This window comes from Anolis sagrei, chromosome 4 (assembly GCF_037176765.1).
Source record: "Anolis sagrei isolate rAnoSag1 chromosome 4, rAnoSag1.mat, whole genome shotgun sequence".
NCBI lineage: Eukaryota > Metazoa > Chordata > Lepidosauria > Squamata > Dactyloidae > Anolis > Anolis sagrei.
The window spans coordinates 192,063,814-192,090,252 of NC_090024.1; the positions used below are offsets into that span (position 1 = coordinate 192,063,814).

Genomic DNA, 26,439 nt, shown 5'->3' on the forward strand with positions numbered 1-26,439 from the left:
AAATGTTAGAGAGAGTGAATGTTGCACTTAAGTGCGCTTCCTATGGTAACAGCTCACCCTTCCTGTTACCGCCTCTCAAGTTGCAGCTCGTCAGAAGAGCTTATGGCTGGCAGGGAGGTGTGTAGGAGTCAGCGCCATGTGGGAGGCTGGGAATTTTAATTTGATCCGTTTCCTAGCTGCCTTTGTTCCTCCCACTTTAATGCTTTTGATTTTGACAGCAGTGGAGGGTGGTGTGGGGTCTGTGGTACTAGGAACGGGAGAGGCCACAAGTGGTGCTGAAGCTTCCCATGGGATGTGGGGGGTGGTGGAGGTGGGGGATATAATGAAAGCATAGGCAATGACTGTAGATTCTCTGCCTAAATGATGCTTCAGAACCATTGTCTTTGGCAAGCAGAAGACAAACTAAATTGAGGCAGCAGGTTAGTTTTAGGTATTGCAGCCAAAAGGAAGAATGCAAAAATGTAGTTGAAGACCCCACCGTCTATGTCATGCAACAGTTAAGAGTGTTGGATTGAGACATAGGAGATAGTGTCTAAGCTCCCCACTGGACTATGGAATTCATAAGATGACCTGGGGCTTCTCTCTCTTTCTCTCAATCTAACCCTATCTCCAAAATTGTTGTGAAGATAATGAGGTGAAGGGAAAAACATGTATATTACTTGAAGTTAATTAAAAGGGAAATGGGGCATAAATAAATCATAAACTGTAAATAAAGAACAACACTCAAAAATAGGGGAAATCCAGACAAGAAGCAATCAGGGCCAGCTAATCACCTCCCAACAAAGGATTCCTCCAGGCAGTAAGAAGTCAAACCTTGAAACTGTCAGGCCATTAAATGCTAATCAAGGTGGCCAATTGAAACATTCACACCTACCTCAAACAGACAAGAATTATTTCTCCCACCCTGGACATTCTACAGATAAATACATGTCATTTTCCAAGTTTCCAACAGACCTCACAACCTCTGCCATAGATGCAGGCGAAATGTCAGGAGAGAATGCTTCTGGAAAATGGCCATACAGCCCAAAAAACTCATAACAACCTGGGGCATAAATATGTTTGACTAATGATAGATTCAATAGATTTAGTTCAGTATGCATTTGGAGATTACATTAGCCACAACTGTATGGTCAAATGCTGCTGTTGACATTAGTTCAATTGTGCTCATGTTTGCCTCAGGCTGTCACTTTTTGTCTAAAACTTTTTTTTAAAAGGGAGGGTATGGTTGTTTTTTTCGGGCTATATGGCCATGTTCTAGAAGCATTCTCTCCTGACGTTTCGCCTGCATCTATGGCAAGCATCCTCAGAGGTAGTGCGGTCTGTTGGAACTAGGAAAATGGTTGTATATATCTGTGGAAAGACTAGGGTGGGACAAAGGAGTCTTGTCTGCTCGAGCTAGGAAGGATATCCTTGCAAGCTTCTGTGTTTTTTAAGAGTTACAATTGCCTGTTCTATCATCACTATATATCCATGCCATGAAAGACCTGCACCTTCTGTAATTTTTGACTTTCACACCCCTCTTTAAGTTAAAGTAGTATGGAAAAGAAGATAAATACATTTTGTTACTCAAAAAAATGAAATGTTTATTTATATTTAGCAGTTACATTTGTATCCAGTTTCCCTCCAGTGGTTTCATGGGGAACCCTTGAGAGGAAGACTGCAATTCCCATTTTAGAGAAGGGAAACTGAGATTTACAGGAACTTTATGAGTTGGCAAGCACAGATAAAATGTTGATAATGGAAAAAAAAATCATTGCTAGATAAATAGACCAGTGTTACAAATAGTGGACTACATAGAGGTTATTCTTCCCCTACCTGTTTTCTGTTAATTCTTCTACCAAAATTTGGAGTTAATCTGCACATTTTGGGTTGTTTTGGGGTTATGCAGCAATATTCTGTGCTGTGAGGGCTATGTAAATATCTTGCTGATTGAAGTAGAGAAACATTTTAATCAGATCAAGGATATAGAAATAATAAAATAAAATATTCCTTCTTCCAAAGTACAAGGATATAGGGAAAATGTAATTTTCTCCTGGATTATGAGAAAGTTTATTTTTGCACTACAGGTCCAAGGATCCTCCAGTCAACATGGGTAATAATAACCCATGTTGACATGGATAACTCTAGGAGATGTAGCACAAAACAGTAATTTTTCCAAATCTTCCAAAGGAACAATGGAAATGTGTAAAAAGAAGTAAGACATCTGACCCCTTTTGGCATGAACTGTATCGAGATGAAAGCATTGCAACACTTGCGTAGTTCCTGCCCTTCTTGGGTTGTCCACTTGCAGGAGAGTACAAGTTCCATCTTCTGTGGAATAAAAGGGAGCTCTACAAAAAAAAAACCCCAGTCAGTGCCAATTTGAATGGCTTTACCACTTGGTAGGCTAGGCAATAGTCTGTAAGAGGTATCAGAAAAAGAGAGCCGATGTAGTATAGTGGCTACATTATTGCATTGGCTTTTCAGAGATCCAGGTTCAAGTCCTAGTTACACTTATTTGTTTTGAGATAAAAGTGGGAAGGAGGAGAGCTGTCTATGGGTTGTTGTAAGTTTTTCAGACTGTATGGGCATGTTCCAGAAGCATAAATAAGTAACATTATTTAGCAATTAGAAATGTAATGAAATATTGAAATGGACGTTTCACCTACATCTATGGCAAACATCCTCAGACCTTGCAACCTCTGAGGAAGCCTGCCATTGATGCAGACGAAACGCCAGGAGAGAATGGTTCTGAAACGTGCCCTTACAGCCTGAAAAACCTACAACAACCCAGTGATTCCGGCCATGAAAGCCTTTGAAAATACAGAGCTATGTTTTACGTTCCTCAAAAGAAAGGCAGAATGGAAATGTAATCACTTATACAGACTCTTTTGTTTAATTTGCCCCTGTATGAAGAGCAGAATCAGCCTATGATAAGGAGATCAGAGCCCCTTGCACCCCTTTCTTTGTGAAGAGAAACTTTGGGATCCAGATGAATCAAGCTTTTTCTCCTCCTCCCTCTTCTTCCCAGGATCTCCAGTAAAAGTTCAATTCACCTGCTTGGTAGATGCTTGTGAATGTGCCTTTTAAAGGGTATTGTAAGTTGCCCTCCCCATCGTGAGGGGGCTGGACCTCCTTGCTCTCCTCACTTTTGTGCTCTGAGAATCTAATATGACAACCTGTTATTAAAACAAACACACGTTGTCGGGCAGACAGGAAGTGCGGTCTCCAACGTGCAGGTGGGTGGTTTTTAACTTGAATTGCGAATAGTGTTGGACCGTGTATACACATGTGCACAGTGAATATCTACCCACCCTCATGCTGCCTACATCTTCTGAAGCGCTTGCAGGCAGGATGGGTGCTATCACAGCTAATGCGTCGCCAGTGTGCCACTTAAATAAATCAGGTTTTGCTTCCCTGATTCCCCTTACCCAATAAAAATCAGTGATGCACGGAAAGGATTAGGAGCGGAAGGCCTGTCCATCCGTCCCTTCTGAGCTCAGCAAACTACTTCCCCCCGCCTTTTCAATTATTCTGCCAAGATAAATTTCTGTCCAAAGCTGTAATCTCTGATATGCAGCTTTATAAACTAACTGCTTATGTCAGGCCTTCACTGGCCTCTTATTAAGCTGTGGGGAAAAGAGCAATGTAGAGCAAGAAAAACAGTAGGTAACTGCCTATCCTTCCACTCTGTACTGGGGCTGGGTATATGTGACGTAGTCAACCCTAAGTTATACAGATGACAGTTTGTTGCTGCAATTTGCCAGAATGCCAGTTGTGGGCAGAAACTGAAGTGCCCAACTCAGGAAGCTGTGCTGAAATATCCTCCTTAGTTGTATCTGTGCAAACTGAGCAATGCATCCCTAACTTCTCTCTACTTTGGGAGTATTTTAGGAACATTTATCTTCTAGAGCACACTGCAGAATGAAAATACATTTCTCATAATGTTGTCTTTGGTTGTCTAAGCATTCTATTTTCAACCAGCAAAGCAGCAGAGTGGGATACTTTATTATTATTCCTCTGTCTAATTGCAACAACGAGCTGAGTGAGGAATTACAGGCCTGTGAGAGGTGATGGCAATAAGGCTAGAAATGTAAAGAGCTGAAAACAAAAGAAGCAAAACCAGAACATTATAATGGATTGTAACAAAATGTTCAACAAGATGTGAAAACAGAGAGAGAGAGAAAGAGATTTTCTCCCATTTCTCCCAAACCTCCTCCCCCTTCCCTCCATGGATATTGAGATGAGAGATTTTGGGATATTTTCTTTTGGAATGATTTTTTGTGTGAAGAGTGACTTGAGAAACTGCAAGTCTCTTCTAGTGTGAGAGAATTGGCTGTCTGCAAGGATGTTGCCCAGGAGATGCCTGGATTTTTTTATGTTTTACCATCCTTGTGGGAGGCTTCTCTCGTGTCCCCGCATGGGGAACTGGAGCTGCCAGATGGAGCTCATCCGTGCTCTCCCTGTATTCGAACCTCCGATTTATCGGTCTTCAGTCCTGCCGGCGCATGGGTTTAACCCATTGTGCCACTGGGGGCTCCTTTTAGAATGATGAATACTACAAGGGAGTTGCATATTTATGCCCTAAAATAGATAAAAACTATATAAGAGGCAGACCTTTTTGGGAAGACTAGAGAATCTTCTATAAAAGTCATCGTAATTCCTGATCTTGGTTTCCTTTTCTCAGTTCTTTTTATGGGAATACATACATTATGCCTACTTTACACAATGAAGAATTACTGGACAAATTATTTTGGTTTTATTCTTGTTAATGGTTCCTTGCTGTGATTTCTTTCCCTGTTCCCCAAAGTTGCAAAGCCAATGAGGTTATGGTTCCTGTGTTTCTTATAGTTCCAAAACTTGTCGCTCCATTTGTAAAAACAACAGAAATAAAACATTAAATCCAAATTGTAATTATAGTGTGAACAAATGGCATGCTTAATATATCAACAATGGCAATTGTATGCCAAACCGAATGGATTTTGTGCTCCACATGCAGCAAAGTGACATTCAATCGTTAAAGTATTAGTATTGCATGTTCTCCTCCACCCCTGTAGCTTCAACATTTCTGGAAATGTTATGTGTCTGAAGTAAGTAACTTTTGGGCTTCACTCTTAGCTACCACAGGAGCCCCCACCATAAGAAATATACTTACGTTCATGGTAATGAGGGAAGTTTGGGAAAGGGAGAAAGGAGGGGAGAACTATCAGGGCTCAGCAGTTTTTTCTTAGTGATGGCCAGGTAGATGGGGAATTCACATGATGATGTCACAATGCATACATGGGATCCAACGATTGGTCCATTTAGTTCTGTGTTGTCAATGTTGATTGACAGTGATAGTGCAAGGTTTCAGAAAGCAATCTTTTCAGATCTCCCTGGAAATACTAGAAATCAGGTTGGTATCTTCTGCGCAAAGCATGCTGTATACCAATGAGCTATGACTCGTCCCTGCTCCTGATTCTCAGAAGTATAGTATCTTGGAACGTGGATGTAATGCTTCTCCTTATCATGGTTAGTATTTCTTAAGTTAACTCTTTTGAATATTTAAAGCATTTAACTATTGACTGTCACTACATCTTGTGGCCATGAATTCCACAGGATAATAATGCCATATATCAAGTAGTGTTTTAGTTGTCAGGGCTGGTAGTTCACAGCTGGGAGCCTGCCTCCAGTGTTAGAATTTATCCTACAAGGATTGTAACACTTCTGTCAGTGTTGTTTTAAAATAATTAGATGAATGCCAGTTTCATGTCATCATCATTATTCATGTCAGTTTCGTTCCTGAGACAGGCTTGGACAATGAGTCTCTGGAGTGAAATAGACATGAAATTAACATGCATTTTAATATGCTAGAGCCACACTGACACAGTTCTTCAAACCTCAGGGTTTGCAAGAAGAAGAAAGTCAGGAGGCTTCCTGATGCTGATCTGGTTTTAATTAATTAATTTAATTTTTGGAAAATGTTGATATTTCAAAGGCAGTTAGAGAACATAGTGGGTGAAAATCCATTCCTATGAATTCATTTATTTACTGCATTTATACCCCAGCCTCCTCACTCCGAAGGGGACTCAGCGCGGCTTACAAGTAGGCAACCATTAAATGCTTCACAAACATTACAAGGTTTTGCTCATGCAGGCAGAGGTCCTATAAGAACCTCTTTTGGAGAGAGGGTGATGTAGCCCAAAATTAGCGTGATAGTGTTGATCTTGTGATGCTGCTGCTGAGGCAGGAATATGTGCATCCATCCCAGCTGATGTTAAGAGATTTCTTTTTGGAAAAATAAAGGCTGAGTCAAATAACCTTTGAAACACATGACATAATCCTTTGAAATGTCTACATGGATATCAGATGTGAAACTCTTCTTAACCTAGTCATAGTTGTAGTGTGGCTGTAGGCAAGGAGAGGGTGAGAATTGGGTGCCAATTTCAGTCACAGTGGAGTCAACACTGCTGTCTCCACTTGGTATTCTCATATCCAGAAATAACCCCCGGAGGTAGCACTTAACGCATCTCCTCACCCTGCTCTCCCTCCCATTGCCATAGCTTTCCTGCTTGGTTTTAGATTCTCTGTCTCTTTTCCCTCTCTGACAAAATAACTTCTGCAGAGGTGAGTCAACTTTACTTGGCACTCAAACATGCCCTAGTGCTGAGTGCTAATTAAAAGGTGTGATGGGAGCCTTGTAATCACTCTGTATAAAACACAATGATTTGCACTGGAATGGAAAGTATTATTATCCAAGACTTTAAGAAACACCATGTCAGGAAAATTTTCATTTGCTTTGCTCTTGAAAAAACACAATTTATTTTCCAGAGTTTAGGGTTTCTTGAAACAATCTCTCTATGAAATCATATCAGCTACTGACTTCTACTGTCTGGAACTGTTCACTTTTTAAAGATTTTGAACCTCTATTAATAAGGAAAAGGTTTGGACAAAGGCTGTAATGTTTGAGTCTCTAGGGATTTAATTCAAGGACAAGTGTATACAGGCAAATTCAGCCTCACATAACAATGGCATGTGTTCAAGTATTCAAAAGGGATCCCTTGGATAGAGTAGAAAGTTGGGAAGACTAGTCATCTGGCAAGAGATATGTTGGAACTGGTTGCTCACTCGAAAGCTTATCTGCCTGTGTTTTGGTTCCCTGTTTATCTGGTTTATATGTCTGTAAACCCAGAAGCACTACTCATCCATACTAGAGCTTAATTTGATTCTGTATTGTTTGGGTTAAATGTGGCTTTCCACCCTGTGGGTATTATTTCATATTCTTATTAGGAATCAATGTACAGATATAGTATAATTTAAAAAGGGAATTTTCCACTATTGTATATTCCAGAAAGGTAGACATGTTAGTTTCTTGTAATGGCAGCAAAACAACAAAGCAGTGAGTGTCATTCTAAAACTGAGAAATGCATTATGGCATAACCTTTTCAGGATACAATCTTTTTTTTTCCAGATAGATCAGATATCAACCATTTCATGTGGCTGATAGTGGTCTCTCATTCATGAAAGCTTATGCAACAAGAAAATTATTATTAGACTTCAAAGTGCCACAAGATTTTCCATTGTTGTATGGAGATGTTTGGTTCCTTTTGTGATTTCCTCAAGTGGTTTCTCTATGAAAGACTCTTAGGGCATATGACATTCACATGAACTCCATAGACAATTTGCCCAGCCTCCTCCTTTGCTAGTAGCACATTAAAAACATTGCTAAGTTTTAATTTGCAGTCCTTGGAAATGGACTTGGAAAAACTCTCCCTTGAGGGTTTAGTGACTGTAGATAGTAGTATTTTATGATATCTGAAAGATAAATCTCATAACTAACATTGGTGGATATATTGGCCATATAAGTCGCTTGGTGAAACAGTTTCCCTGGCTACCAATTTGTCTCCAGGAACAACTCAGAAACAACATTGGACCTGTACAGCTTACATTACCTTCCTTCCAAGGGAGATTTGGTGAGCACCCACCCATCCTGTTCTTTTTTTTTTTTACAACAGGCCACAACCTTTTTATTTAAACATGTCCAGCTTTTGCTTGGTTGGGACAGGATTGATTTTAATGCAGTGAGCTGTATTTTTAAAATATTTTAAATATGTTTTGAATATATTTTCACCATTTCCAGTTATTGTTTTACTTGACTGTTTGATAGTATTTAGCTAGATGTTAGTTTTATTTGTATTTTGTTTAAACTTACCTTGCAAGATACTTTGGAGTCTCATAGTGACAGAAAGATAGGATATTAATTCCTTTAATAAATTACAAAGAAAACAGAATGACAAAGAATACAGTATGAGCCTTGTATATGCAAGGGATGCATTCCAGGATAATTTATAATAGCAAACCCTATTGAATGTACTACATATGGTGAACATATACCATAGAGTCACCTTGGAAGAGCCAGGAAATTTCTATACAGGACATGGTTTTTTTAAAAAAATGTGGACTGTGTGTATTGGTTCCATGGATACAAGGCTTGTATTAGAATATTTTATAAGCTAACCTAAAGAGGAATAATAATGTGTTTATGTGTTTGAAATTTCCGTGTCTCTTTACTGGTAACTCATACCAACCTGTTACCACATGGCATGTGTGCGCACGCAGTGAAGTGAGATGGGGAACAGATGTGCTATTCAAGTTGTGTTGTCTACGTGATGTCTTAAGAATATACAGAAATTCAAATGATGCTCTGTCAAAATATCTGTTAGATTCAAATTTCACCTGGAGTAACCTCAAGGCATCTTAGGAAATGGAAAAGATGGATAATTCAAGGTATTAACTCAGAACATGCAACATCTACTCGCAAACCTATGGCAACTTTGTAGAATACAAGAAGAAAGTTCAGTGGTTCCAATAAGGAAAATCCAATGCTTACAATGTCCTGTATTATAATGTCTTTTCTCAAGAGCTTCCCTCACCTGCTTTTTTACTGTTTTCCAATGAAATATTCTCCAACAATTCCTGGTACTAGATGAATGTTTAGGCAATACAACAAATATGCTATTTACTGAAGTTGTACACATAGCTTTCCATAGTGACAGTAACAACAACAATAATAGATGGTCACAAGATTATAGGAGAAAAATATCTGAAGTTTTAAGTATGTGTGTATGTGTATGTTTGGGTGAAGAAAAGTGGTGGTGAGGAAATGTTTGAGTGTTGGAACAGAATCTCTCAGCTTTGTCTTAAGGATGAGTAAATGACAAATTGTCACAGCTATTGGTCTGCCTTGATGTGCCAGCTGCCTTGGTGTGAACGATTGCAACTAGAGCCAAATAGAGTCTTTAACAGTCTCCAAAAGCCTATGTTCATCCTTTCCCCCTGCTATAGAGATGTTTGAAACAGTGGTGTAGCAAAAGAGAAAATATTTCCTCTTCACATCTGGAATTTGCTTTGCTCTGGCTTGAGCTGAAGGTAGGAAGGACAAGGACACACATATACACTGGGATGGCCAGAGGAAAGCACCTCTTACATTTGAAAGGGAAGGGACACACCAATGAAGTCATGGGATCTCCTTGTCTCATCTTAGGCTGCTTCCACACTGCCCTTATACCCCAGGATCTGATCCCAGATTATCTGTTTATCCTAGGTCATCTGGCAGTGGGGACTCATAAAATCTAGTTTAAAACTGATAATCTGAGGTCAGATCCTGGGACAGTGTGGAAGGGGTCTTATTTTCCATTTGCTGCTGTGTTCTCAAATGGCAACTTTGGCTCAGGTTTTGAATTTGTATGTGCTGAGGAATGAGAAGGGTCTTCTTTCAAGTCCTCTGAAATATACACTCTTAAGAGCTGGAAACAGGATAAAAACCAGTCATGACCAACAGCTGCCAAATTTCAGCTTTTGCTTGTTTCTGGGGTGAAAACTGGGAGAGAGACTTGAGAACAGAGATGTCAGGCTTAAATGCTGATGAAAGAACGAAGGATGTAGGAGTCTTACTGTTTTTGGACTGGGCAAGCAAACAACAGGGAAGTGTGCCATGGAGAAAGCCCGGGCAAAGTTCCCTGCATACCTCCTATGGATGTCACAGTTAATAATATCTATCTGTGATTTCCACTCTTTCATCTCTGAGAGGTTGAGTCTTTACTAATCACTTTCATTCATGAGAAAGAGTGTCCTTTGCTGGATAATCATGCTAAAGGTTTATACTATGAGGCATGAAGTAACATTTTGGCATCTTCTGATTCTCCTGGGACAGGGGTGGGAATCCTGTGGCAATTTTTGTGGGCTTTCACCACATGGTGAAAAGGGACGAATTGCCTTCAGCAGTGGTCATTCAGCTTTTAAAGAAGTTCCTTACAATTGCACATCTATTTAATGTTACAAAAAGATAATGGGGATAGAGGAGTACCAAACAGGAACTGAGTTTCTAAAATAAAATTGATCTTCTGGGTTTCCATGTCTGAGTTCTTTATGGGCCACTTTCTAGATTTGTTTTTCTCCTGGTTATATGGTTTGGTTATTGGACTTGGTGCAGTGCCTGGTGTGCCCTGGGTGGCAGGGAACTGGTTCCTTGACTCATTTCCCCAAATCCTCACTGTAAGACTTTGATGGCAGTCAGATGTGATAACTAATGTAACTAAATTTCCAAAATGCGTGCACCTACAGAATTAATTCTGGTTACATCCTACAACACACGATTATTATTATTATTATTATTATTATTATTGCTTTCCTTACAAAGTCCCATTCCAATTCCAATTTTACATTCTTGGGTTGCTTAAGGGACTGTGTGTGTGTGTTATTAGAATGCTGGTTGTACTTTGGAACTCTGCAGTGACTTGGTCCCTGATCCAAAATACTTATTTTCTTTTTTAGATGAGAAATTCAAGAATTTTGAGTTAGTGACTGACAAATGACCAGGGGGGCTAATGTTAAGAGATTAAGAAGCAGGTGAAGTTAGGCCAGATTTATGTTTGTAAGAATGACATTATCATCCATTTTCTCCTGTCTACTACTCATCCAATCCATTCTCATGCATGTTGACTTGGAAGTAAGTCCTACTATGAGTAGTGGGGCTTTCTTCATCAGACGCTGTAGGCTCAGATGTAGGGATAGTTGTGCAAAACAGTTTTCTTTGGTAATGGCTCATGCATTAAAAAACAATAACTTCTGCCTCAACCTTTTAATTTACATACCCCCCCCCCACCCCAAAAGGTGTGCCCTTTTCTCAGACAGACCTTTGTAGACAGAAACTCTTTGTGTTCTAGAATGACTGTTTATTTCATTTCCATCATGTGCTTTGCTGTTTTAGTCAAATGCAAAATTGGATAAGTCTCACATTTCATTCCCAGGATCAGCCCTTTATTGCTGTCTGTTGACTAAAAAGTGATGGTCAGGAGGTGTTTTCATTGGCAGTGCTGCCTGCCTCTTCCTGTCCTGCACCCGTTGCTAGGTGCAGGCTTCCCCTCTTCCAGAGAATGCATGATCTCCACCTGGCAGGACAGAGGTGTAATGCAGCCGTTTATTATTCTGGACAGGTTCGTCTGCAGCACTGCATCAGCCATCATTTTTCATCAGCTGCTCTCCTCCTCTTCTTCTCCCTCTCCTCCACACTCCCTTGGTCAGCTGTGTACTGATTCTTCTCATATTTTCCCCTCCCCTTTTTCATTTCCCACTTGGTTAAACTCAGAAATTGTAAGGAGAAATGTGTATGATATGAGTGGGTGAGTATGCTTGTTGGGGAGACATGTTGGTTACATTCCCTGATGAGATTGAAGGGGGCTTAGAAGAAAAATGAAGAGGCATTGGGTGAACATATGGAGAGGAGGTTTCAGCAGTGGGATGGTGCATTTTAAGATTTCACCTTTCCAAACTTAACAAGGTTTAAACCTGAGACATTCAAAGTTATTATTGGGTTTTTGTGAGTTTTCTGGGGTGTGTGGCCATGTTCCAGAAGCATTCTCTCCTGATGTTTTACCTGCATCTATGGCAGGCATCCTGAGAGGTTGTGGAGTCTGTTGGAAACTAGGCAAGTGGGATTTATATATCTGTGGAATGTCCAAGGTGGGAGAAAGAACTCTTGTCTGTTTGAGGTAGGTGCGAATATTGAAATTGGCCACCTTGATTTATATTTAATGGCCTAGCAGTTTCAAGGTCTGGTTTCTTATTGCCTGGGGAGCAATCCTTTGTTGGAAGATGGTTAGCTGGCCTTGATTGTTTCTTGTCTGGAATTCCCCTGTTTTTGAGCTGTCGGCTGTCACCACCCCCAGCTCCTTCAGAGTCAAATCAGTCACTTCAAGCATACATACCATCCATCCATCTTGCCCTTGGTCGGCCCCTCTTCCCTTTTCCTTCCTTTCCCCCCAGCATAATTGTCTTCTCTAAGCTTTCCTATCTTTTCATTATGTGGCCAAAGTACTTCATCATTGCCTGTAATATCCTTCCCTCTAATGAGCAGTTGGGCTTTATTTCCTGAAATATGGACTGGTTGGATCTTCTCACGGTCCAAGGCACTTTCAAAATTCTCCTACAGCACCACAGTTCAAAAGCGTCTATCTTCCTTCGCTCAGCCTTCCTTATTCTCCAGCTCTCACTTCCATAGGTTACTACGGGGGATACCATTGCTTTAAGTATGCGGATCTTCGTTGTCAGTGTGATCTCTATACACTATTTTATCAAGATTGGTCATTGCTCTCCTCCCAAGAAGTAAACATCTTCTGATTTCCTGGCTGGAGTCTGAATCTGCAGTAATCTTTGCACCTAGAAATACCTCTTTAAACCTTTATGATAATACAGGAGAATTTTGAGAGAAATTACAGTGACTGTCTGATATAAAATGAGACTTTTAGAAGCCAGTGATAGCCTCTTGCTTCTTATTTTCAGTGTCTAGAAATGCAGCATAAATTCTGCCTTTTATAGAATAATTAAATCCCAAGCCTTTAGGATAAGGGGAGCCACTGATCTCTCTAGATCCATGTATACAATGTCCCATTATTTTTCTCTTTTAATGAGCTCATATTCTAAGAAGCAGACTCTTAAGTGCTCAGTGCCCTTCGAGGACCTAAATTAGATCAGAACAAGTGCTGTTTGGGGATACATTATTGTATCTCAGAGCAGGGCTCTTTGAACCAGAAAACTGTGAGGATAGAAGCCAAATTATATGGAAATTGTAAAGCTTAGGAACACAATGTAAATTTCTCTGATTTCTGTGTTGTATCCAATAGGTGCTGAGTCTGGAAATATTATGCTTTTGGACTACAAATCCCAGAATAATCCAGTCAGGATAGGTGTGAAGGTAGCGTTTTAGTCCAAAAGTAACTTTTTTGAGCCCTAGCTGCTCGCAGTGGGTTGGAGTTGACTTCAAACATTATTATGGAGTCTTCCTTTTCATCTACTCACTCTTAAGTTGCCTAGCCCATGACTTAACCTTGAACATTAGCTCAGAGGTTAGAGAGTTTTTGTTTAAAAGAAAAGAAGAGGAAACAGGGAAGTTTTTCATCCACTAATCAGATTTTGTTTTTAATCTCCCTGCTCACAACCTGTGGCAACCCATCCCTGGAGCTCTAGTACTGAGAAGGAAAGGAATCTTGCTGTTTGGCACGGGAGGATAATGATAGGTGCCCTGCAGCCTCCTCCAGGGGTAATTATGGACTCCACCATCACAATATTAATTAGCTGCCTTTTTCTTAACCTCTCAGCTCTTTTCAGAAGACGTTATTTGCTATTAAAGCATAAGAAAAAATAGCAAAAAATAATCTCACACTGCCCCTCCCCAACACATTATTGAACAGCAGGGGTTGGTTTTAATTGGAGCTGCCTTCTGTGTCTCCTACCATAGGAAGATTTAATGCATTTAAACATAGATGAACAGTTGCTACCTGTGCTTCTTGGTGCATAATTTGTGAGCAGTGAATCAGATGGACAAATAAATATGCATCTCTTACTCCAAGGTGTTGTAGAAGTCAGTCTACCTTTACCGAGAATCAGTCCCAAGAGCTTTTGCTATCTTTCCTGAGGTAACTCTGCTACACTTTCCATTCCTTACTCTCTTTCAACTGCACACCGAAAGATCTGTCAGTCCAGGGTTCTTTTCACACTATAAAAGTATTGAACTATGATTCTACTTTTACTGCTATGGCTGCATCCTATGGAATCCTAAAATTTGCAGATAAGAAAGGGATATTGAGGTATCTCTGCCAGTAAGCTCTAGTGTCTCACCAAACTACAAACCAGATGTTTCCATAGGATTCCGCCATGGTAGGTAAAGGTAAAGGTTTCCACCTGACATATTAAGCCCAGTTGTACTCAACTCTATGGGTTGGTGCTCATCTCAATTTCTAAGCGAAGAACCAGCGTTGTCCATAGACACCTTCAAGATCATGTGGCCGACATGACTGCATAGCGCACCGTTACCTTCCCGCTGGAGTGGTACCTATTGATCTACTCACATTTGCATGTTTTCAAACTTCTAGGTTGGCAGAAGCTAACAGCGGGAGCTCACCCTGCTCCTCGGATTTGAACCTTTGACCTTTCAGTCAGCAAGTTCAGTAGCTCAGCAGTTTAACCCACTGCACCACTGGGTGCTCAGCCATGGCAGTTAAAGTGAATCATCCTGCTTAGTGTATAAAGCCCCAATTTCCTTTTCAAAGATGGCCATTTTGATTTAGCAGTATTGAGTAGGAAATAGTAGTCTCCTAATTAATGATCCTTTTTGGTGAGAATGGCATAGTTCTCGTAAGTCCAGAAAATGGAGAGTGGTCTGCAACTGAACTGAGCTATCATATTCAGCTCTCTTCAGAAGTCAAAACTTGCTGAATTGATTTTCCCCTATGTCTGGGAATTCCTGATTATCATTTTTATAATAAAATCTTTCACTGTCTCACATGATGGTTAGGTATGGAAAAGTGCAATATACTTGGTGAAGTTGCATTCTATCTGAGGGCATTTTCCTTTAATCATGGAGCATTGCACACTATCAGACAGAAAATTAGTGGGTGAAGCTTTTTCCATTGCAGCATTTCCATGGACTTTCACCAGTTGAATGTTTACTGCTCAAGTGACTCTTTAAGGCACTCACAGGAGTAAAAGGCCTCTTGCTTGGAATTACTGATGTGATTTCCCCCCAAAATATGTCTTCAATATCTGAAGCTACGGGACTTGCTGACATTTTTCTTTGGGCATCAAAACAAAGTTGCCTCTTATCCCTTCTCTCTCCTTATCTCAACTGTATCTACTTTAGTCTCTCTTCCAAAGGTAATGTTTACTTATATGGCATTCCACATGACCAGCTTTGCATTTAATATGAGGCCTTATCTTCTCCACAAGCAAGGCTTAAATTTCAGACTCTATAGCCCTTATTTCCTCCAGGCTTCCTGGGCTGTGCTTTTTCTGACCAAAAATGGTAAAATGCATTTTCCAGGAGCATCCGTTTTTAAATTCCCCTTGTAAATAAGTAGCGCTCACTAATATAAAACCTGTTTTGAGACCCAGAAGTAGACATCTGACCACTTTAAATTGCTTTTGTTCTTGTTTTTCCTTTGGTATTTTTGGTTATGAGCCAGTGTGGCTTAGTGGATTGCAAGATGGACAGATGTTCTTGAAATACCAGAGTTTATATCTCCACACAGCCATGGAAACCCATTGGGTGACCATGGACAATCCATGCTCTTGCAGCCTTAGAGGACGGCAATGGCAATCCTCTTTTGAACAAACCTTTCCAAGAACCCCTTGTGATAGGATTATCATAAATCAAAGTTGACTTGAAGGTATGTAACTTGACGTGCCATTTCCCTCGTCCTAGGCCAGAATATTGTTGTAGTTGTCTTGTTGTCTCTTATATGTTTGATGTAAAAATGCCCTATTGGCTGCTTGGAAATTTGGTAAAATGCATACCTTGCAGATCAATCTATTTATTTATTTACTGTATTTGTATACTGCCTTTCTCAGCTCGTAGGCAACTCAAGGCAGTTAACAGGGCAAAATTCAATGCTTACAATGTCATAAATACAAATAAAAACATAACATATAATAAAAACTAAACAAATCAATAAAATATAAATTCACAGTGTCTCCTTGTTAAAAACGTCCAGACTCATTGTCTAATTGTTCCATTTTCCTGTGTCAGTTACTCTGCATTTGCAAATGCTTGTTCAAAAAGCCATGTTTTGACTTTTTTCCGGAATGTTAAAAGGGAGGTGGCCAATCTAATATCTATAGGGAGGGTGTTCTACATGTGAAATAAGCCATCAGATTGAGCAGTTTTATTGTATTCCGAATCTTATTTAAATTAGAAGCCACAGTGCCAGTTAGGAACCTCAAGAAACCTTCATAATTCTAGTCCCATCACTTCTTGCATTTTATCTTGACAAGAACCTTTTGAGGTTGCACTAAATGTGACTGGCCCAGGTCACCCTGTAAGGTTCTTAGCTGAGTGAGGCTTTGAACTTCATGTATCCATATTAATCCAACATTAAATCCTACATTGCATTAGCTTGAAGAATTAAATCAACTAAAATATGTGATTTAGAAGCTTCAACCAGTGTCCCCGGTGGTATGAGATTGCTGAAGATGGATTCTGAAACTTCTGGCAGATTCCACTCACACACCCCAGAATTAAATATGCTGCACATACATTTATGACATATTCTTTTAGAAAAGGGAGAAAACAACTTGGGGAGTAAAATTGGAAGTAAATATTGTGTGATCTAAATTAAGTTTTCCAAGCTTTGGGGCAAGAATGGAAATTTGTGTGTCCCTCTAGATCAGGTATGGGCAACCACAGACCCAGGAACTGGATGCAGCCCCTTGGGCTCTTTTCTCAGGCTCTCCTCTCTCACACCATCCTATCCTTCCTTCCTGCCTTCTTTCTTTCCTTCCTCCCCCCTCCCCCCCTTCCCTCCCTCTTTCTCCCTCCCTCTCTCCTTCTTTCCTTTCCACCCTTTCATCCTTCCTTCCTTCCCTCTTTCCTCCCTCCTTCCCGCTCTCTCTTTCTCCTTCCTTTCTTCCTTCAGTTGTTTTTTCTCCCTCCCCCACTCCTTCCCTTTTCTTCCTTCCTTCCATCCATCCATCCATCTCATCCTCCCTCCCTTCTCTTTTTCCTTCCTCCTTTGCTCCTGGGGAATGTTTAGCTGAGAGAAGAGAAGGTAGAGATGGAACATGAAAACCATGTTTCAAGATTTCAAAGGGTATCCCATTGAGGATGAGGGAGGGGGGAAACTGAGGGAGTAATAATTTGAAATGGCAGGAAAAGAGATTCATCTGAAAAGATTAGGAAGAACTTCCTGAAAGTAAGAGCTGTTGGAGAGTGGCATAGGCTGCCTCGAAGTGTGGTGGAGTCTCCTTTTCTTCAGGCTTTTCTGCAGAGGCTGTCTATCGGGAGTGCTTTGATTGTTCCTTCATGGTAGGGGATTGGATTTGATGGGTTTTGGGTGTTTCTTCCAGCTCTAGGATTCTATATCAGGAGTAAGCAATATGGGGTCTAATAGATACACATTTTCTCTCCTGTCCACCACCTCATCTTTAGCAAGACCAACCCTTATGGGATGCAAAAGTTTCCCATGTTTCCTTCCTCTTTCTGCCTCTGAAAGAGAAGAAGGGAAGGGCAATGAGAGGGCTTTGGGAGAACTCCCTCCCACCCCACTCACCCTGCTCTGGCCCACCATCCCCAAGTTTCAAAGTTTGCTCATGCCTACTCTAGATGTTGTTTAACTGCAACTACTAGCATTCCTCACAACTGGCTATGCTATTACATGTTACTGGGGCCTACAATGTGACAGCACCTGGAAGGTGGCACAATATTCACCCTTTTTCTGGATAAATCCACTTCTGGTGGTCTTGGGGGAAGAATCTGGGTTAAATGTGCATACTTGCCATATCTCTTTGTGCTTCCTGACTCATGACTGTAACTCTTATTCATTCATCACAGAACCAGGGATTCTGGGTGAAGGACAGAAGTACAACTTGCCCTGTTATTATCAAGTCTGGGGAGGATGTGATTAGGGAGCATAACAGTTTGTCCTTTGAACATTTCCTTATTTCCCCCACTAAATTCCTCCAACATCCATCTGTTGCAGTTTTCCTTTTTCTAGCCTTCCATAACTGGTGATTTCCTTCACACAGATTGTCATTTGCCAATGCTGGGTGGTCTGGTATGTGGTTGAAACCGCTTATTAGCTTATGTTATGTTCTTGTGTCGAATCCAAAATAGTGAATACTACTCTGGTTCTTACTAGATAACAGGATACTTTCTTTAAATAGCTTCAGAAATTGTCATTTTGGTTCTCTCTTTACATGTGGTACGTGGCCTCTTCCTGATATCATTATGTTGGTTTTTTTAAAAAAATCAAAGAAGGGTGCCATTCTGTAAATTTTACTTACCTTTCTAACACATATTCATTGAACAAAATCTTGGCATTGGGGATTGAGCAAACTAGAAATTTGAAAACAGTGTCCACTCCTTGTAGCACATCAGATTTAAACATTACTTCTGTGTGCTTTCCAATTGTTTCTGAGCTGTGCTGGCCCTAACATGGACCTAGCACGGGGGGGGGGGGGGGGGGAGAAAGAAATGGATGGTGCAGGATTTGTTCAAACCCTGATCTTCAGTTTCATAGTCCAATACTCAATAGCTCTTACCTCCTGTGATAGAGAGAGGAGTGGGGTTACTTCCTTAACAGTGAACTCAGTGCCTGCTGTGAACTCATTGTCCCATTCAACTAGTTATGGGGAAATGTGAGTGGGTGTTATACAACTCATGAGTGAGAGCTTTATGTAGATTGTGGGTTATATATTTCTGCTCAATGGAAAGATAAGTGGGGTTCAATGCCGGTCCTCAACTGAGTGTTTGATTAACAGCAGACAGCAAGGCCCTTCTCAAGCAATGGCAGTACAGTACCTGCCTCTTCATCTGCTCAATAGGTGAAAAATGGGATCAGAGTAAGTGATAAACATCAACAGCCCTTGGGAATAATAGATGGAAAAATATCTACTGCTCATCTTCCTCAGAAGCATTTCTTTCTTAACAGCATCATAATACAAGAAGCATGTGGGGCAGCATCACTATAAGACACCTAGTTTCACCATTAATAATCTAGCCTTGGCTAGAAAGACAATGTAGTTTAGTGTTTTTGAGTATTAAACTAGGATTCAGGGGGAGCAGGGCTTGAAAATACTCAGCCATGGAAACTCTTTGGCTTTCTCAAGTCTTGGCTAGAAAGACAATGTAGTTTAGTGTTTTTGAGTATTAAACTAGGATTCAGGGGGAGCAGGGCTTGAAAATACTCAGCCATGGAAACTCTTTGGCTTTCTCAAGTCAAAGTCTCTCAGCCTTGATGGGAATGGCAACCCCTCTCTTATCAAATCTTGGCAATAAAACCTGCCAGTTCACCTTAGGATCATCATGTTGGAAATATAACAATAGAGTAAAAGATCAGATGTATGTACATCTTTGTATGACACATGTAATGCTAAGTTGATGTGAAGAACTTGAAGCTGGACACTAGTTCATCATATGTGGTAAACCAGAGCGATCATCAAAGGTGGAAACATCCTAGAATTACATTTGTGTGAGAAAGAGAGGGTGTGAGTAGGGTAGAGAGAGAGAGAGAGAATGCATGACAGTGCAGTGGAAATCCAGAGTTAAGTAGATACATATAATGCTATACTAGGACAAAGTTCTCATTCACAGAATTTTCAGGAAAGGTGTGTAGAATAAAATCATCCCACTTAGTCAGAAACAAATCGGTGTTTTCTCTATCTTCAAATGACTTGACTGCAACAGGGCTCTTTTTTTCTCCTTTAAAGCAAAAGTCTTGATTTTAAGAGCACTAAGGTATGGTATGCCAAATAGGGTCCCTCCGGCCACAACTCCCTGACTGCACCTTCTCTCTAGTCCAGTGGTTCTCAACCTGTGGGTCCCCAGATGTTTTGGCCTTCAACTTCCTGAAATCCTAACCACTGGTAAACTGGCTGGGATTTCTGGGAGTTGTAGGCCAAAACACCCGGGGACCCACAGGTTGAGAACCACGGCTCTAGATATACCATCATAACCTAGCTGGGCCCCTGTAACAGAAGTAAGCCTGATTGCTGTCCACACTAGATATTTCTCTTGTTGTCAAACAAATGTGGCTTTCCATTTGTTCTTTTATTTTCCTGCAAATAACAGTTGGATTGGAGCAAAGTTAAGAATTGCCATGGAGGACATATGCCTTTTCCTCCACTTCCACAAGCCTGATGAACATTACCACTTTAAACCTGGCATCTGCATTGGAATAGCAGGAGAAAATCTGTGTGGTTCCCACAAGATCTTGGTGCACATACTGTTGGAAAAATAACTTAAGAGAATTAAAAAACCTATGCATGGTAAAATAGACTTAGGAGTTGTTGTTTTTCTCTTGTTACTTTGTTTTGATACTAGGTTGGGGACCCAGTGATGCCCGGGTTGTTTGGATGTTAGGTATTATCAGTTTGATGTGGGTGAACTACAATTCCCAGATTCGTAGATTGAGCCCCCGCCCCAAACCCCGCCAGTATTCAAACTTGACCATTTTGGGTCTGTGTGTCCAGTTTGGTCCAGATACTTCATCGTCTGGCTGCATTGCTCTCTGGATAAGGGTGAACTATAACTCCCATGTGCCAAGGACAATCATCCCCAAACTCCACCTGTATTTACAGTTGGCCATGTTGAATCTGTTTGCCAAGTTTGGTCCATATTCGGCGTTGGCTGGGTTCAGTGCTCTCTAGATGCTAACCATTCCAAGATCTGCTGGAAATTTATTTATTTAAAACATTTATATTCCATCTTTCTCACCCTGAAAGGGAGCACGACATACAAACGGCAAACATTCAACGGCGGGACATGAATTCATTATATGTATGCATAAACATTAAAAACATTTGCCTCAATATTAAAATACACTGTTTAAAATGCATATAGAGATTCAGAGATGCTCAAAGCCTTCTGAAGAATTGCACAATGTCAGGAGCAATTCCAGTCTCACTCTTTTTCCTCAATTTCAAACACAGGGAAATCTAGTGTCAGTCTGTTTTGCACACTGTTCTTTTAAGAAATGCTCAGAGCCATCTAATATAGAGTCTTATTAAAAGTGTATTCCTTTCCACCCCTTCCCAACTTAAAGCTGAAAAGAAAAATGCTGGGCAAGGCAAGAGGCCTACCACATTGCCAAGAAGATTAAAGAATTTCTCTTTAACTCTAGTGTTGTACATTCATGATAGGACCACTTGAAGCCATAGAGGCTCATGTAGAACAGGTGGCTATCCTGATAGTGTTGAATTGCATCTCCCCATTATCCCTAATCAATGTAGAAAGTGCTGAAAACTCGTTGTTGCAATTCTAGTCCATATAGAAATTGGAATTTGAATGCTGCAGTGTGCCGTATGTGGAACTTCCCTTGAAAAATGTTTGAAAGCTACATCTAGTGCAAAATAGAAATGACGGATTTATATCTGGTATGCACTTTTTAAACCATTTACAACTAGCATCAACTACATTGACTTCTGAGCTGAATTCAAGCTGCTGGTTTTTTGTCCTACAACATAATAATTGGGTTAGGGTCAGGATATCCTTTCTGTATAGACTTCCATTAAAGTCAAGAGCATCATTGGAAGATCTGTTACATGTCCTCCCAACCCGAGAGGCTAGTTAGGCAAATAATAGCCAAACATGGCTAATTCTGAAGCAATAGCTTGGTTGTTGAACTCTCTCCCAGGTGAACTCAGACCAGTTCCATTTCTGGCTGCCAAGACTACAGCATTTTTTAGACTAATAAAATTGGAAAGGACCTCAACTCTGCCATGCAAAAACACACCACAGAAATACTCCTGAAAATGTCCATCCAATCTTTACTTAACTTCTGTTTTGTGGGCCCTTTGGTCCCCAAAATGGAAGGTTGCTGTTTTAATTATGGGTGCTTTAAAACATGTTTAAAATATTATTTTGATTTATTTTTAAAGTGTGTTCTAATCTGTCCTTATTTTTTTGTGTATTATTCTGAGGTTTCTTGTAGGCTGAGAGACAATGAACAAATATTTTAATAAATACATCTGTAGGGCTGCATGTTCCCAGATCCAATAACAGGGTCTCAATGAGAAAGCTAAAAATTCAGATGCTTGTACATATTTTTTCACTTCCATACAGAACATGTCTTTTGTAAATGAAATGGATCTTGCCCACTCAAAATTAAGCCTCAACATGTTTCTTTACTATAGAAGTAACCAAACTACACTGCTGCTGAAAAAGCCTATACTTCTTATAACTATTTCAAGGATTGCAGCTAAAAAGGGGTGCAAGGGTAGTAGCCTGACTAATCACAGAATGGCAGGCCTTCAGTACTCTATGCCCTGGCTCTATTATTAATTAATTAATTAATTAATTAATTAATTAAACTTTATTTGTACCCCGCTAGCATCTCCCAGAGGATTCGATGCGGCTTACACAGGCCGAGGCCTCAACAACACAACATAACAGTACAATCAGGCAAATCAAACAATTAAAACAAAATAAGCAAAGTAAACAACAGGCACAGTACATTAAAACACATTACATTAAAACACAATAAAACTGGGCCGGGCCAAACGGTGGGTACAAGGATTAAAAGTGCTGATTTGACAGGAGGTGTATAATGGGTTTCTAGGGCAAGTGCGATGTGCGGTGTACAGCAATCATTGGTTCTTGTAAAGTGCTTATGGGACTCGGTAGTGGAGGTTTCCTAATCTGGGAAGGTGCATCGGAAAAGCCAAGTTTTTAAGTTCTTTCTGAAGATAGCCAATGAAGGGGCCTGTCTAAGGTCTTTGGGGAGGGTGTTCCAGAGTTGGGGGGCCACTACGGAAAAGGCCCTGTCCTGCGTCCCCACCAAGCGCGCTTGCAACGCCGGTGGGATCACGAGCAGGGCCTCTCTAGATGACCGAAGAGAACGCGTGGGTTTGTAGATAGAAATGCGGTCACGCAGGTAGGCTGGTCCCAAACCGTTCAGGGCTTTGTAGGTAAGCACCTGCACCTTAAATTGGGCTCGGAATATAAACGGCAGCCAGTGGAGTTCCTTAAACAGGAGGGTTGACCTCTCTCTGTAAGGGGCCCCAGTTAGCATCCTGGCTGCTGATCGTTGGACCAGTTGGAGCTTCCGAGCCATTTTCAAGGGCAGCCCCACGTAGAGCGCATTGCAGTAATCCAATCTGGAGGTGACCAAGGCATGGACCACTCTGGCCAGATCCGCCTTCGCGGGAGGCTACTACACTACTGCACATTTCCCAACTCTCCATTAGAAGCCACAATTTCCCAGTGGCTTATTATTCACCCATTACTGCTTCCCTAGCAGCTTCCCTTCTCTGTATTGAATTGTTACTGCATCCAATCCATTGTATCCATGTGTATATTAGCTGGTCCCTTTGGGCTCTTATTAACTATTATTTTTTTGTTTCAAATCCTTGTCTTGCAGTTTTGGTTGAAGACGGCATCCAGGGAACCCATCTCTTTCTCTGGGAGCTGCACGCTGCTTGTTGCTAAGGTTGCTTCTACAATAACATGCGCATCCTGTTTATACCTCCATGTGAAGAAGTTGGGCTTGGTTAGTTTCACCAGCTTCACCTGGAGAGCTGCAAAGAAAGAAGTACCCATTCTCCATCCACCACTTCAGCCCAGCTGTCTGAGATACAGTCTTCTTCTTCCGAGTCTCGGTTGATGTTGCTTCTGATGCTCCACAGGCCACAGAAGTGAGCTGCTTTCTATGTGGAACTCAAAGTTTGCATTGTCAGCTCCTATTTTGTATAGGAAAGAGAGACAGGCCTGAAAAAGTAGCACCCAGCACTGTGTTGTTTGCTTGAGAAACCTGCTCCTCATTTTTCCAAGATGACGAACAACTCTGCAGATCACCATCCTGGGAACTCTGTTGCTGAGGGCAGCCATGAGGGGGAATTTGGTTGCTCAGTTATGGACCTCCGGGGTCTCATGGAGGTTCGCAGTGGAGAGGCAGTGAATCGGATAAATGACACCTATGGGGGAGTGCATAGTTTGTGCAAGAGATTGAAGACCTCACCAGTAGAAGGTAAGAAGATGTATTGCTCTAATAGGAAAATGAAGGTGTCCCTGACTGGGTTCTGAAGGACTGAAGAATCCTGGCCTCTTGTTGAACCTGCTCCTGGATTTGAGTTAATGTAGTGGTTTGTGATGAATCCATGTTCAAAATCTTGGCTTGTATGTTTAGGTTTGGGTCTATAAATAATCTGGCAGGGACTGATTGTCTGCATAAAAATGCAACAGCTTAGCAACAAAGTCTCTCTCTTTATCTCTTACTCTTTTCTGCCTTGCTGCAAAGATAATTTGCTAGACAAATTCAGAAGGGCCATATGCTATATGCTGTTGGTAGAGAGGGAAATCTTCTGCTGAGCTAATCTGTGTAAATTGAACTTGCATTGTGTGATGCTTGTCAGGCAAAAGGGTTATTTAATTTATTGATAGGGAGTCTTTTCCTCTCCATTGTGAGCCTCTAAATGCAGTGACAAAGAAGCAGAGCAGTTCACATGATTGCCAAGCGCACAGTGGCTGTTTTTGTTCCCTTGAATCCATGGCAGGTCCTTGCTTGAAGTTAGAGTGTTGTGTGACTCAGTGCCATCAACACAGGCTGCCAGGTTGTTTTTGCATCTCTCCACATGGGTTCACAAAGGGATGAAAAAAAACCTGCCATATTCTACTTATGAGCAATCAAATTTAAACCCTCCTCACCTTGTGCTGGGAGGAAACAGAGGCTAAAGGTAAGAAAGCATATGCCAGAAACCAGTATGAATTGGATGTCAGTCACATACCTAAACTATGTTCTTGGGTTTACTTCCCTCTCTGAGAGGGGAAATGAAATTCTGATAACATAAAAAGCAGCCGACAGTAGGGCATCTCTCTCCTGGTCTGGTGTTGATTTTTAATTGCATTCCTTGGCCTTCCTCTTTCTTCTTCTGTCAAGTTCTGAAACCACATGGAAATTTCGGAGGAGACAGATGACATGTGCAGAGTTTGAGAAGTGCAGAGAAATGTGGAGGAAATGGGGAGGGGGGTTCTTTCACTGAATCTGAGTTATCTCTCAAGATTTGATATTGTGTTCCCTGTATTTAAAATCGTTTATGGTGTCATCAGAAAGATCATTGTGAGTGTAAAATGAAGAAGAGTTGGAGATAAGTCAGGAGCTTCATAGCTCAACCTGATCTTTCCTGGATGCCTCAAAATTTTGGTACAAAGAGTCCATTCTTCCTCATTAAAATATACCAGATCTTATCTCAAAGTCCAAAAGGCTGCCAACATTTGGATGCCATGGATTACAGTGTAGGCCGTATGCCATCTGTGAAAGACAAGCATCTAAGAGTGCTAGTTCTTGAAATCTGACTTGGAAGGAGTCAAGAAATGAAATGCAGTTGATACTTCTATGGAGATGCTTCCTTCAACCCCCTTGCTGTATTATACACAGAACAGGCAATTTGTATTTGGACATGTTTAGGTGTCCTCAGCATTCCTACAAAGACACCCAGAAAGATGGTAGTGTTTCTGCACTGTAGTATCTTTAATGTAAAGTTTTACTCAGAGGAATTTTCTGTTGCCTTCTTCTGAGGCTGAGAGAGTATGATTTGTCCAGGATTACTTAGTGTGTTTTCACAGCCAAGTAGAGATTTAAACCTTGGTCTCCATAGACATAGTCCAGTGCTCAAGACATAATTAATCAAGAATAATTGCTGTACATATATTAGACTGTAAAACAATTAAATCAAGAGGCATTTCATAGAATCCTATAATAATAGAGTTGGAAGAGACCATGTCCAACCTCCTGCCATGCAGGAAAAGCACAAAGTATCCCTGACCGATGGCCATCCAGCCTCTGTTTTAAAGTTTCCAACGAAGGAGCTTCTTTCCACCACACATCGAGGCAGAGAGTTCTACTGTTGAACAGCTCTTATAGTCAAGAAGTTCTTCCTAATATTCAGGTGGAATCTCCTTTCCTGTAATTTGAACCTACTGCTCCTTTTCCTAGTTTCAAAGGCAACAGAAAACAAGCCTGCTCCCTCTTCCTTATGACATCCCTTCACATATTTATACATGGCTATCCTGTCTCCTCTCAACCTTCTCTTCTGCAGGCTAAACATACCCAGTTCTTTAAGACACTCCTCATAGGGCATAGTGTCCAGTCATTTTATCATTTTAGTCACCCTCTTCTGGACATCTTCCAGCTTGTCAATACCTCTTTTGAACTGTGGTGTCCAGAATTGGACACAGTACTCCAGGTGAGGTCTAACCAAAGAAGAATACAAAGGCACTATAACTTCCATCCATCTAGATACTATACTCCTTTTGATGCAGCCCAAAATCCCATTGGTCTTTTTAGCTGCTGCATCACACTTTTGGTTCATGTTCAACTTGTTGTTCACGAAGACTCCAAGATCTTTCTCATGTGGACTGTTCTCAAGCCAGGCATCACTCATTTTGGATCTTTGAATTTCATTTTCTCTGCCTAAGTGGAGTATCTAACATTTGTC

General features: G+C 40.9%; 1 protein-coding gene across 5 annotated transcripts in view; it reads left to right on the top strand.

Moving 5' to 3' along the window:
• The window catches only part of ATP2B4 (ATPase plasma membrane Ca2+ transporting 4), a 187,079-nt gene that overhangs the window by 71,650 nt on the left and 88,990 nt on the right, over positions 1–26,439 (top strand). For all 5 annotated transcript variants that reach the window (XM_060773013.2, XM_060773010.2, XM_060773011.2 and 2 more), the window contains exon 2: positions 23,367–23,972. In XM_060773013.2, coding sequence (XP_060628996.2) covers positions 23,777–23,972 — 196 coding nt within the window. In that variant the 5' untranslated portion in view covers positions 23,367–23,776. The remainder of the gene's footprint in view (positions 1–23,366; positions 23,973–26,439) is intronic.